Source organism: Pituophis catenifer, unplaced genomic scaffold, assembly GCF_029215685.1.
Source record: "Pituophis catenifer annectens isolate HBS135680 unplaced genomic scaffold, rPitCat1.0.hap2 SCAF_1, whole genome shotgun sequence".
Lineage (NCBI taxonomy): Eukaryota > Metazoa > Chordata > Lepidosauria > Squamata > Colubridae > Pituophis > Pituophis catenifer.
In genome coordinates this window covers 146,932,556-146,945,009 of record NW_027256881.1, presented here as the reverse complement: position 1 = coordinate 146,945,009, position 12,454 = coordinate 146,932,556, and the positions used below count along the sequence as shown (strand labels likewise).

The window sequence follows — 12,454 nt, the reverse complement described above, 5'->3', positions numbered from 1 at the left end:
GGTTCAAAAAAGATGACACAGAGCCTGTCGGGCTGGACCACTCTTGGCAAAGTTTCAGTGTGACATCTATACAAACCAGGACCTTACATGGATCTACTGTAAAAAAGGAAGGGAGCGTTTTTATAGGGGAAATCTTGCCGGGCTTTTTTTTTTTTCTCTCTCCCCTCTCCCCCCCGATTGAGCCAATATTTCTATTCACCAAGGATGGATCAGCCAACGAACACGCAGACACCGCATCAACACGAACCCATCAGCTTCGGGATTGATCAGATTTTAAATAGTTCTGATCAGGAGACCCCTTCCCAGCCCGCCCCCCGAGGATCAGACGGCGGCACCAATTACCTGGGCAGCCCCGTGAGCAGCAGAAGCAGCGCCCCGTACCCTTCCCTCCCCGGCGCCTTTGCTGGCATCGGGGCTCCCTTCGAAGACTCTGGATCTTACAGTGTGAATCTCAGCTTGGCTCCATCTGGCGTGATCCGGGTGCCAGCGCACAGACCCATCCCTGGGGCAGTGCCACCTCCAATTTCTAGTGCCATTCCAGCCATGCCAGCTGTACCCAGCCTTGGCAGCCTCAACTTCCCTTGGATGGAGAGCAGCAGGCGGTTCGTCAAAGACAGATTCACAGGTAAGCGGCGGCGGCGGCGGCCGGGTTGGCGAGCGTTCTCAGGTAGACGGCCGCCCGGTGAGGTTGGGTCTCCTGCGCGGAGGGAGCAGGCGGGTGTGAGAGAGAAATTGGCTGCTTCATCGCAGCCTTTCTCCGGCGGAGAAAAAGAAGTTTTTAAAAATATAGGCGTGTGATCCTTAGGAAAATTGGCCGACCGGTTCTGCGGGCTTCTCTATTTTCTTTTCCCTGGCAAACTGCATATCCAGGCGTGAAAGTGTGATCAGTTTGGGTGGTCCTGTTTCAGGACCACAAAAGGGGATAATCTTGAGTTCTTCCAGAGCTCGAATGGATCTTTCCTTTCCTCGCCCCGTAAACCAACACGATCAAGGGAGGAAATCTTAAATCTCGCTCTCCTCAAAATAAGAAACCCTCGGGATGATTTTCTCAGGCCGGTGTGGAAGGGCGAAAGGAAGGCGAGTAAATGGCTGTGTCTAATCCGATTACAGCATTAGCGCTAGAGATGGAAGAGGACGATAAAGAGAACAAAAGAAATTTATAAAGATTTAAGTACTTCCAATGAAAACAGGATTAAGCCAATTAGGACGAGGCAAGCAGGGGTTTAAGTGGATACGGTTAGCTTCACCTTGTAAAGCGGCTAATCAGACCAAAAGTTCTGAGTGTGCTGTGTCTCTTCAGCACAATTTATATTTGTGGGTAAAAGGGAGAAACGTTGCAGCGGGTGCCTGAAAGTTACTATCAATAACTTTCATGGTATGTATTTTTTTCAAGAAGGAAATATACGGGAAATCCCTAAATCCTTTGTAATAATAATAATAATAATAATAATAATAATAATAATAATAATAATAATAATAATAATAATAATAATAATAATAATAATAATAATAATAATAATGGTGGTTGTTCTTATAATTATAATTATAACAATAATAATTATAATAATAATATGCATAATAGCTAGGATGGGTTTGTAGACACGTTTAGAATTCCTGGGTGAGTCGATTTTTCGCTGCAGGGCCAACTGTTTTCTTCCCTCGGCAATGTACTTTCTATTCCGAGGCGGGAGACACCAGAAAACAAACGAAACAAAAACAAAGCAGGCCAAACGCGATTCGGTGGCCTTCTTTCCTCGTTTCGGAGGCGGGTGTGGAGAACTTTTCCGTCTCAAGCTGGGCCCTCGTCATTTCCCATTGCCAAAGCCGGCGTTTGGCTTTGCCCTTTGAGCTAGAGATCATTGCTCCATTTTTTAATCTAAAAAAAAAAAAAAACGGATTTCTTTTTGTTTTCATACTACTCCAGTTCTCCTGTAGCACAGACTCTAGAATAGACACCCCCTCCACACACACACACACACACACACACACCTTCTTCCACATTGTAGGTCTTTAATCGATCCGGAATTGCTTCGCTTCCCTCCCTACAGCACCCCCAGCAGGGCTGACACAAGGGGCGGGACAAGTACACGGTGTCGGTGAGGGCGGGCGGGGGAGGGCTGTCACCTGCCACCGAGCACCCAGCCCCTCCGCCCAACCCAGCCCCCCCACCCCCCAGCCGTGGGTGCTGCGGGCCGCGGGGCTTTCCGAGAGGCTGCTCCGGGTCATTCCCCGAGTCCGTGCCTCGGAGTCTCACTCGCTGGCCGCCTGAAAGGGGCGGAGGAGAAAGCAGCGAGGTTACAGGTTGAAGGGGGCCCGCTTGGGCCGGCGCCACTCTCAACCTCACTTCCCCAACCCGGCGCCCGCTCCGGCTGACTCGCTCTCTCTTTCTGTCGCAGCGGCGGCGGCTCTGACGCCCTTCACGGTGACGCGGAGGATCGGGCACCCCTACCAGAACCGCACTCCGCCCAAGCGCAAGAAGCCGCGCACCTCCTTCTCGCGGGTGCAGATCTGCGAGCTGGAGAAGCGTTTCCACCGGCAAAAGTACCTGGCCTCGGCCGAGAGGGCGGCGCTCGCCAAGTCGCTCAAGATGACCGACGCCCAAGTCAAGACCTGGTTTCAGAACCGCAGGACCAAGTGGCGGTGAGTCCCGCGGACGCGCGCGGCTGGGCCTGGCATCGACCGGGCTGGAGGGTGGGGGTCGCTGAACAGGAGAAACGGGTTGGGCCTTCTCGGGATTTCTCCTTTCGCTTCCCTTTGCAATCCTCGCCCCGCAACCTTTTTGTGAACTCTTTAGGCCTGGGCCATGGTCCACTCTTTAGGCCAACCCGCTTGGGCCTGATTTGCCGCCTTCTCCCTCTCCTCCTCTCCTCCTCCTCCTTGCATTGGACCCTCGGAGCGCAGTGGCCTAAAAACCTGCTTGGCCGGAAGGATGCCTTGCGGGAGGCTGAGCAAAGGATCGCTTTAGTACAACGACCGGTTTGAGTTTTGGGGGACAGAGTTGGATGATCCCAGGCAATCACGAGAACTTCCATATAAACCACGTTCACAGAAACGTAGCTTAGCGCGCCGAGCCCGCGAATCACGGAAAAAAATTCTCTTAGGATACGTCCAAGACTCCTGCCCCGAATCCCCAAGGCCCGTCCTCCTGCCACCTTCCTTCCTCTATGGGGGTGTTTTAGTGAGGCAGCGTCTGTAAAAGAAAAGGGCTCGTGGAAACCAGGGCGAGGCTGAGCCACAAAGGGGCCGGGGGCGTTTGCAGGCCGAGATGCGAGTTTGCCCCCTCTGCGGGCTCAAGAAGCACAGAAGTGCGGTGGGCGGCGGAAGCCCATTTGCTTTTCGACGGAGGGTGAAAGATTGGCGGCTCCTTATCGATAAGCCGAGGTCCTTTAAGCGCAGGGCGTTTTATTTTTTATTTTTATTTTTATTTATTTTTATATGCCGCCCTTCTCCGGAGACTCAGGGCGGCTTACAATGCGTTAAGCAATAGCCTTCATTCTTTTGTATATTTTATACAAAGTCAGCTTATTGCCCCTACAAACCGGGTCCTCATTTCACCTACCTTTGAAAGGATGGAAGGCTGAGTCAACCTTGAGCCTTGAGTTTAATACCAGGTTGCCCTTCTGGATGAGCGTTGGCTTTTCAAGGCTCGGAGAGTCTCAGAAGGGGAAGGAGGAAGAACGAGAAAGGCGTTCACGCGTGATGCTCAGGGCAGTTCTTGAATCTGATCCATGCCATTGCACCATAGGAAAGTTATCCCAGTCTTACAAGCTTGGCCAATAGGGCAGATGATTTAGTGGGGTCCGGAGGTGCTTCGGTTGAGCGTGCAGTGTTGGAGACGGGCTTAAACCACAAAAAAAAAAAAAAAAAAAAAAAAAATCCCCTCTTCGGAGATCAGCGAGCCCGGCTTCAACTCCCGGCTGAGAATTGATCTTCCCTAATATTTACCGGGCCTCTCCTGAATCGGTTGCAGAATAGAGCTGCCCGTTGTCCGTTTGATGGGCCCGGAGGCCTGGCTGCCGTGGGGAAGCTGGGAGGCTGGGGTCAACAGGACTGGGGAAAGCGGAGAAAGGATCTGGCTGGTTCCCCTGCGCGGGTGATTCCCCCGAATAGCTTCCTTACTTGATCTAAACTCCCTCGGTTCTTCTCCGCGGCCTCCAGAGAGAATGGCTGAGGAGATGAGGAACCTTGCGCGAATGTCAAACGCCCGGCGAGGGGAGAGACGTTCCTGCCCACCCACCCATCGTTTTTAGAACCCGTTTTCTCCCAGGGCAAAAGGACCCAGCGGTGCCAATTCCCAAATGGCAGGTCCCCAGCTTGGTGCTAATCATAATATCAACATCTTGCGACGGTACCTTTAACACCATGGAACAACAAACATCTGCCTATCTCGGGTTATCGGGAAAGACTCGATGAGGTGGACAAAAAGGCCAAACCCAGTTTAAACATCTGGCTTGACTGTGCGACGAACAACAACAATAATAATATAACTTTCCTAGGTCCTTGGTTAGGACTCGAGCTGCTGAGCTATTAACCAGCCTCAAAGACTGTGAATCTCATTAAAGATTATTATTATTATTATTATTATTATTATTATTATTATTATTATTATTATTATTATTATTATTATTATTATTATTAATAATAATAATAATAATAATCTTTAATTTATCTGCCGCCCAACTCGCAGCGACTATGGGCCAGCAACTTTCCCAAACCCACAAAAACTTAAGAGCCATGTCTTCGTTCCTCGGCTGGAAGGTGTCGGTCCCCGACTGGAGTTGAAAACGACCTTTTCCCGAGGTTTCAGCAAATTCAATCCCAGGCTCAGATTTCCCAAGTCTTTTCTCCAGAGCCAGAGGGTCTCCCAGCCTGCAGGGAGTGGGAAGGGTCTGGATCCCTCTCGCGCTGGCCTTTTTTGGCCGCGTCCGCTGCCGAATCTCCCCAAACAGCAACCCCCGCCCCCCCGCCTCGGTCCAGTTGCAAAGCCTGCCGCCGTTTCGATTTCGGTTTTGTTTTGTTTTGTACTGCGGGACCTTCAGGTGAATAGGCTGCCCTGGAAATAGCAGCTGAGAGGGAAAGCCCTCTTTCCGTGTTTCGGGTGGAAATCTCGGGTGAAGTAAAAACCCAAGAAGGATAAAACGGGCGCGTGAGAATTATTGTTGCTGTTATATAATTATATTAATATACTAATAATACAATACCATTACTCTCCCCTTATGCTGATATTTCCTTTTAATAATAAAATAAATGCTAATGGTGTTAAAGCTCTGCTAATGCGGGTTTGCGATGTACTTATGCCTCGGTTTGCTTCTGTGCCGGTTTGGGTTTACCCATCCCCATTCCAGGCCCAGTTCTCTGCACAAAATCCAGGAGGCCTGAGGCCAGAAGGGCCCTGAGCCACTGAGACTTACCGGAACGGCCCAGGTGGCCTTTCCACTCAAAACCTGCTGGCCGGATCCGAGCTCTTAAAATCTTCTCCGCGGGTTTCTACATAATCCACTTCTTTAGTTCTAGTTAGTTTTTTTCCCCTTTGTCTTTTGCACCAGTTTGCCTTTCCCCACACCTACTCTATTTGTATACTGGGGATTTTCCCCCCCCTGTTCTGAATTTACTTTTCTTCTTGCAGACGTTGTATTACCAAACTAGGGAACGCCATCAGTGCTCTCCCCTGAGACATGGGGTTGGTGATTACTTATAGTTAGCAGTTTGCCCTACCGGTTTTGTAGTGGGACATTCTCTTATATATGCGCGCGTGTAGTGCGCGCGTATTTTTTTCGATTTGTAAAGCCGTCTAATCGCAATGCCTTTGTCGGTTTTACTAATTTACAGAATCCGAGGACAGGGACTTTAGTTCGGCTCAAGTAATTGGCAGATTTCACTCTCTCGGAAGTCATGGGGGTTCCGTGCGTTCAGAAAAAGTGCAAGACGTTCAAAGATGGGAGATCTTTGGGGCGGGAAAGGAAGGAGCCGCAAATCACGCGAATCTTCCTCCGACCGTCGTCGGAACTCGACCCGAAAAATGAGCGTTAGTAATTCAGGGGGCCCCAAGTGACATTATACCCGCCAGTGGAAAATTAATTACAAGGACTCGTTTATGAACCTTTTAGAAATAGGAGAGAAGAGGCATTCAGGTAACTCTCCCGTTTGTTTCCCACATCATTCGTCAGCAACCATTCTCACGACCCGCTTTGCAAGTCTCGGTTCGGGTTTTAGAAAGTCGCAGGGAAAAAATCGTCGGTCGCTTGCTGGCCTGGTTGGAAATCGAAAGAAAAAGGTTTTTCTCTCTCGAAAACCAGTTTGCCTCTATCCCACTTTTTGTGGTTCTGTTTTTTTGACTTCTGCGTTGTCTTCTGCGTAATCCTTGTTTAATTTTGGTCCGGCTTCTGGTCTACCTTGAAAAAATCTGTTTTACCCTCCGGTTTAATTTTTGGCAGATGCACGCATTTTTTTTTTTAGTCGTATTGGGCCAGGCTGGCGCAAAAGTGGGGAGAAGACTAAGAACATAGGGAAAGCGGATCGGGGCCCGGCGCTCCCCGGGGCGCCAAGTCTCAAGGGAGGCCCCCGAAGCCGCTGTGCCCCTCTCCTCCTCCTTGCCCAGCGCTAACAGCAACTGCGCCTAGCAAAGGGGATCAGTCCATCTCCAAGTAAATACCGGTATACACTGGTATTTTGCGCGACCCCGATCTTCAAATCGCTTATTTGTCTCTGATTGCAGGAAAAAAATGAGTGGTTATTATTATTATTATTATTATTATTATTATTATTATTATTATTATTATTATTATTATTATTATTATTATTATTATTTCTCACCTTTCTGAGCCCTGTGACGAAACACGAGGAGTACAATGCAGCAGCATTCCCACAAAATTCAAGCCCCCAGGGCTTTTTCGACATTTTTTTCCTTCTGCCTATGCGAATAGCTGTGTTCAGTCCCAGCCTTCGTTGTTTTGATCCGGAACGGAACTTCTGGTTTTGCTCCGGACTGGCCCGAGTGCTTTCCATCAGGGAAAGGTTTTCGGGGGCAGGAGGCTTTTAACGTTTGATTCGAAAATCGTGTTTTTGTTTTCGCATGTATTTATGTAGGTACCTATATACATGTGTGTACACATACACACCCACCCCTCCCTTTTAGTGCTTATGCGTGCGCCGCACGACGGACAATAATTAAAACGCGATTAAATGAAAAAGGGACCCAAGAAAGGAATTGCCTTTCCCTCCCCCCACAAACCTCTGATTGGATCGCAGGATTTAAAAAACCAAAACAAAACACCCTTTGCGACTTGCCTGGGGCGCCGTGCCTCAGTTTCCCAGCCCACCCAGAATTTCCCCAGGAAATACTCGGGGAAAGAGAGGCACTTCCAAGGTATAGAAATTCGGGAAATCCAGGCTGTGCTATTATTATTATTATTATTATTATTATTATTATTATTATTATTATTATTATTATTATTATTATTATTAAATATTTAATAATATTTAAATAATATTTATTATGGGGAAAGACGAGTGCTGGGATTTGATTTCCAATTCTTTTTTCGAGCGGGGGGAGGATGGAGGACAAGATAGGATTGGAGGGAGGGTAATGTACCAGCCAAGGAAACCTCACAAAGGACGGCGGCGAACGGCGGCGTCGATTTTGTTCGCCGGCCTTTCGGGAAAAGGAATAAAAGCGGATGATCTCAGCAGCCGCGATTTTTGTGCTTCTCTGTCGCTTCTGCAGCGGAGGAGCCCTGGGTCATTTTCGAAGTTTCATGGGCCAGAAATTGAAACGCTCACTATTTCGGAAAGAAAAAGGAAGGAAGGAAGGAGAAAGAAAGAAAGAAAGAAAGAAAGAAAGAAAGAAAGGAAGGAAGGAAGGAAGGAAGGAAGGAAGGAAGGAAGGAAGGAAGAAAGAAAGAAAGAAAGAAAGAAAGAAAGAAAGAAAGAAAGAAAGAAAGAAAGAAAGAAAGAAAGAAAGAAAGAAAAGAAGAAAGAAAGAAAAGAAAAAGACCGGCGCTCGCACATCATAGCTGGATGAACTTTGGCTTATTAAAACTCCTTTTGATCATACAGCTTAAGTTTATTCAGCGGCCTTCTTTCTCCCGACACTCTGACCCATAAAATAATCCTCTTTTGATAATAATAATAAAAAAATCCTCTTTTGATTACAATCACAGCCGAGTCCAACCAACCGCTCTTGACAAAAGTTTCTCTACGTTGAACCCCGCGGTGGTTTCCGCCTTGAACTCAGAAACCCTCGCGTAGGCCGGATCGGCCCAAAATGGTTATAAAGTACTAAATCCGGGCGGCCTTTCCTGTCGCGCGAAAACGATCCAATCATCGCCCCCCCCCCACCAGGCGGAGCTCCTGGTGGCCGTAACTACGGGGCTCCCCTTGCGGCTGTTCCCCTTTCCGACCATTGAGTCCCACTGACCTAATGAGAAGTCGTCGACCCCGCCCCCCTCCCGCCACGGTGCCCTTTCCCCCCCTCCAGCCTTGGGAATTGGGGTGGGCGGTGGAGGGTAACTTTCTCGTTCTACCCATCGTGAGTTTTCTCCTTCCTCGGTTAGCCGCCGCCGCCGCCGCCTCCTCCCTCCCTCCCTCCTCCTTCCTCCCTTGTCCTCCTTTCCTTCCTCCTCCCCCTTGCTTCTCCTTCCTTCCTTCCTTGCGTTTCCTCTTTTCCTTCTCCTCTTCCCCTTGCTACTCCTTCTCCTTCCTTCCAACTCCTCCTCCTCCCCCTCTTCTTCTTCCTCCTTCTCCTCCTCTTCCCCCTCCGCCCCCTCCTCCTCCTCCTCCTCCTCCGCGTTTTCGACTGACCCCGTGGAACTACCCCTGAGACCCTCCTCTCTATCAGTCCCCCTTGCTAGCCGGGCCCGTTGATCTAATGGGTATTGGGGGCGCAAGTTGGAGACCGGGCCGGGCAGGCAGGGAGAGAGGGAGAGAGGGAGGGAGGGCTCAGGGCTGATGGGCGACTGGCAAAGCCGGGGGCGGGAGCCTGATTTCTGTGCTTGGCGTCCGCAGGAGGCAGACGGCGGAGGAGCGGGAAGCCGAGCGGCAACAGGCGAGCCGGCTGATGCTGCAACTTCAACACGACGCCTTCCAGAAGTCGCTCAACGAATCGATCCAGCCCGACCCGCTTTGTCTGCACAACTCCTCGCTCTTCGCGCTCCAGAACCTCCAGCCGTGGGAAGAGGAAGCCTCCAAGATCCCCCCCGTCACTTCCTTGGTGTAAAGAGGGCCGTCCGGGCGGAGGGGCCCCTGGGAAGGAGAGGCCAAGCGGCCCGGCCTCCGCCTCTCCCCGCATGACCCCAACCGCAACGGAACGTGTGAACCGGCGTGGGGGGGCGCCTCGAGGAAGGGGGGAGCGGCAACAAGCCACGCCGGGTCTCACACACACACACACCCCGTCTCGCTGCCCGGCTGGGCTCGGACCCGGTCCCAGGCCGCGGCTGCGAGGATTTGCGGGAGTGGGGGGGGGGCTTCTCTCAGCCCGGGAGCTCCGCCCTCGCCCCTCCGGCTCCAGCACTTTGGACTGAGCCCGGCCGCCCTCGCTCCTTCCAGCTCCAGACTTCCCCGACAGCCAGAGCGAACTTCTCCAAGGCTGGTGAAGGAAAGGAGCCGAGACCCGCTGCTTTCGCCCAACTTTCTCCCGTCGTAGAAACTTGGCAATCGGACCTTTGCCCCCCCACTTCCCGGGGTGGGGAGGAGACTGCGGGCTGCTCGAGAAGAAAGCGGAGACCCCCCCTCGCTTATCTCCCTCCGGCGGGGTTTGCTGGGGAGGGGTAGGTTTAAAACGTGGGGGAAGACTTCGCCGGATGCCCCCACGAAGGCCTGTTTTTTTTCACCCGAGGATTCTGGAGGTGGCCCCCGCCTCGCCTCGCCTCGCCTGCCAATCCTGTCGCTTAGGGTCCATTCGGAGGGAAAAAAACTAAGAAGGAATAGAGAGTCACCTTTTTTTAAAAAAAATATTATAATTTGTAAGAAATGTTAATAGTTTAATTTATTTAATGCACCAAGATGCCGAGCACTGTTAATATGGAGGTGGGGGGGAGAGAAAGACTGGATCTTGGTTATTTATATGGAGACCAGAACAAACACTAAAAAGAAGTATGTGTGAGTGGGTGTGTGAGTGAGTGAGTGAGTGAGTGCTCTGTGCCTGCATGAGAGGGTAATTTTTGGCCAAGGCTGGCCTTTATCTTGGATGGTCAATCATCTGGCGATCCTGCCTCCTGGAAATCATTCTGCAAAGGAAAATATATATGTATATATATATATATACATATATCTTAAGGACATATATATCTTAAGGACAAACCTGCTGCAGTGAAAAAGCAAGCCACCCCCAGCTGTCCCCCAGGCAAACCCTGTCCGTAATTTATTCAACATGGTAATAAGGGCTCCCCTTTCAAAGAAACCCCAATCTCTCTCTCTCTCTGGCAGGCAAATGAACATTAAGGTGGAGTGGGGTTGTTGAGGGAGATGAAAGAGGGGAAGAAAAGGAAGGAAGGAAGGAAGGAAGGAAGGAAGGAAAGAAAGAAAGAAAGAAAGAAAGAAAGAAAGAAAGAAAGAAAGAAAGAAAGAAAGAAAGAAAGAAAGAAAAGAAAGAAAATTGGTTTTAAAAACATTCTTGGCATGCTACAATGCCCGTTGTCCAAAACTCATTACAGAGAAAGCGCCTTATGTTTCATAATACTAATAATAATTATACTGATAATTAAAATAAATACTAAGGAAAGTTGGGGTTAATGCAGACCATGTATAATACTTTGTACTTGCTGAAATGTGTAAATAAATGTTTTCTTTAAAAATGTTCCTGGTCTGAGCTGTTATGAATAAAGGCCTGAGGAAGCTACATCCAAGTGCCTCCATAGGTTGACTTGGACTCCCATCAGTCTTAGCCATCAGCCTCAGCCACCATGGCATCAGTTCCAAAGGACTATGGGAGCTGCCAAACAAAATGCTTGGAGAACAGCCACTTCTTTTTCTTGCCAACCATGGCCACTTTTACCGTGAGTGGTGATGGTTCCAGGTAATGGTAGCTGGAGTTCATCAATGCATACGGAACCTATTCTTGATTCTGCTCCAACTGGCAGCCACTATCCAGGCATGGTGGCAAAGGCTTTTTCCATCACCTTCTACATGGCATATACTTAGGAGTAAACTTGAGACTTTACACATGCTATGGCCTCCATGTCTCAAGATTTATGAGTGACCTAAACTCTTTTAAGTTGCTCTAGATTTCCTCTTTTTCTGGAAAGAGGTAGAAAATTCTTTCTCATCTATGGCCTCTTCTGTAGAACTGAGTGTGAAGGACCAAACCTACTCCCAGCAGGTATTTGTCAATAAGCTGCAGTTGAAAGTGTTTGTCCTGAGATGCGCCCACTGCAAGACATCGTGCTGTTTGAGATAAATAGGATAATCCACGGCAGTTTGGATTTTATTTTGAGATAGCATCGAAACCTGACACCACGAACAAAAGCCCATAAGGGTGTCAAGTAAATGTTAACTCATGCTGAGGATGGGATATAGGCTTCTATAGCAGCCAGCTTTGATGAAGATGATGATGCAGGATGGACCCTGAAGTTTGCCAAACCTTAAGTCTGCCACTGGTTCCAGTAGCTTTCCATTGCTTCCTTGTTCCATACGACGATTCCGTTTACCTGATTAATCAAACAGCCTGGGGAGCCTTTCTTATAGTCTGTCAGACCTTGGTGTCACTTTGCTAAATTCCTCATAGTGTTGGGGTTGAGTGTGGAGATATGGCTGGATAAAGAAGACCTGTATTTTGAAGGTGAGCCATGGGTGCTATACAAATCCCTGGCAAAATGACACCAGAAGAAGCTGATGGGGGTGTTCAGTTCCCATTGTGTCATCTGGTCCTTATACTGTAGAATCCGGGCTTTCATCTTCTACCCAACAATCTTGACTACTGATACAGGCAATCTTGCCTGCATTAGTATTACTGGGAAATGACTAACTCATGAGGATGGGTGAGAAGAATGGGGGGAATTTAACTTTTGTATGGGATATTGTTGCATTGTTTTATTCTCTGTTGTAAGCCGCCCAGAGTCCCTTGGGAGTTGGGCGGCATAGAAATGCGACAAAATAAATATATAAATAAATAAATAACATTCCTTTCTACAGCCCTGGAAGGGTTCCATGAAGTTAAATCCAGCTCCGGCTTCACAGCAATTCACAATGATTGTACGCCTCTGTTGTAGGTCCCGATTAGTACTCGTCTTCTGGTTTCTTAACAGAGAGGTTGACAGATTCAATTGGCCAGATGATCAGCCCAGATCTTCTCTTCTTGAAAGGTGTAAGAGTCCTCTTTTTTCCCCCCCCCAACAGATGGACTATCATGCCCGAGGCAGTGAAATACAAGAACACCAGTATTGCCTCTTTTTAAAAAAAAAAAAAAAAAGCAGAAGGGAACAGCGTACGTATAAATTATTAATTCATAATACAGGAAAAG

At 49.0% G+C, this 12,454-nt stretch overlaps 1 protein-coding gene across 1 annotated transcript; it reads left to right on the top strand.

Annotated features, from left to right (window-relative positions):
* Positions 1-204: 204 nt before the first annotated feature.
* On the top strand, positions 205-9,214 carry TLX3 (T cell leukemia homeobox 3). Its single transcript, XM_070956164.1, has 3 exons — positions 205-625; positions 2,397-2,640; positions 9,004-9,214. The coding sequence occupies exons 1-3, from the start codon at positions 205-207 to the stop codon at positions 9,212-9,214; spliced, it is 876 nt and encodes a 291-aa protein (XP_070812265.1).
* The last annotated feature ends 3,240 nt before the right edge of the window (positions 9,215-12,454 follow it).

What these genes read in the sequence shown, in the direction of transcription:
- TLX3 (XM_070956164.1), top strand. Translation starts at nt 205, where the DNA reads ATGGATCAGCCAACGAACACGCAGACACCGCATCAACACGAACCCATC. An exon ending in CGTCAAAGACAGATTCACAG is followed by an intron (nt 626 to 2,396) that starts GTAAGCGGCGGC and finishes TTTCTGTCGCAG; the next exon opens with CGGCGGCGGCTCTGACGCCC. An exon ending in AACCGCAGGACCAAGTGGCG is followed by an intron (nt 2,641 to 9,003) that starts GTGAGTCCCGCG and finishes TGGCGTCCGCAG; the next exon opens with GAGGCAGACGGCGGAGGAGC.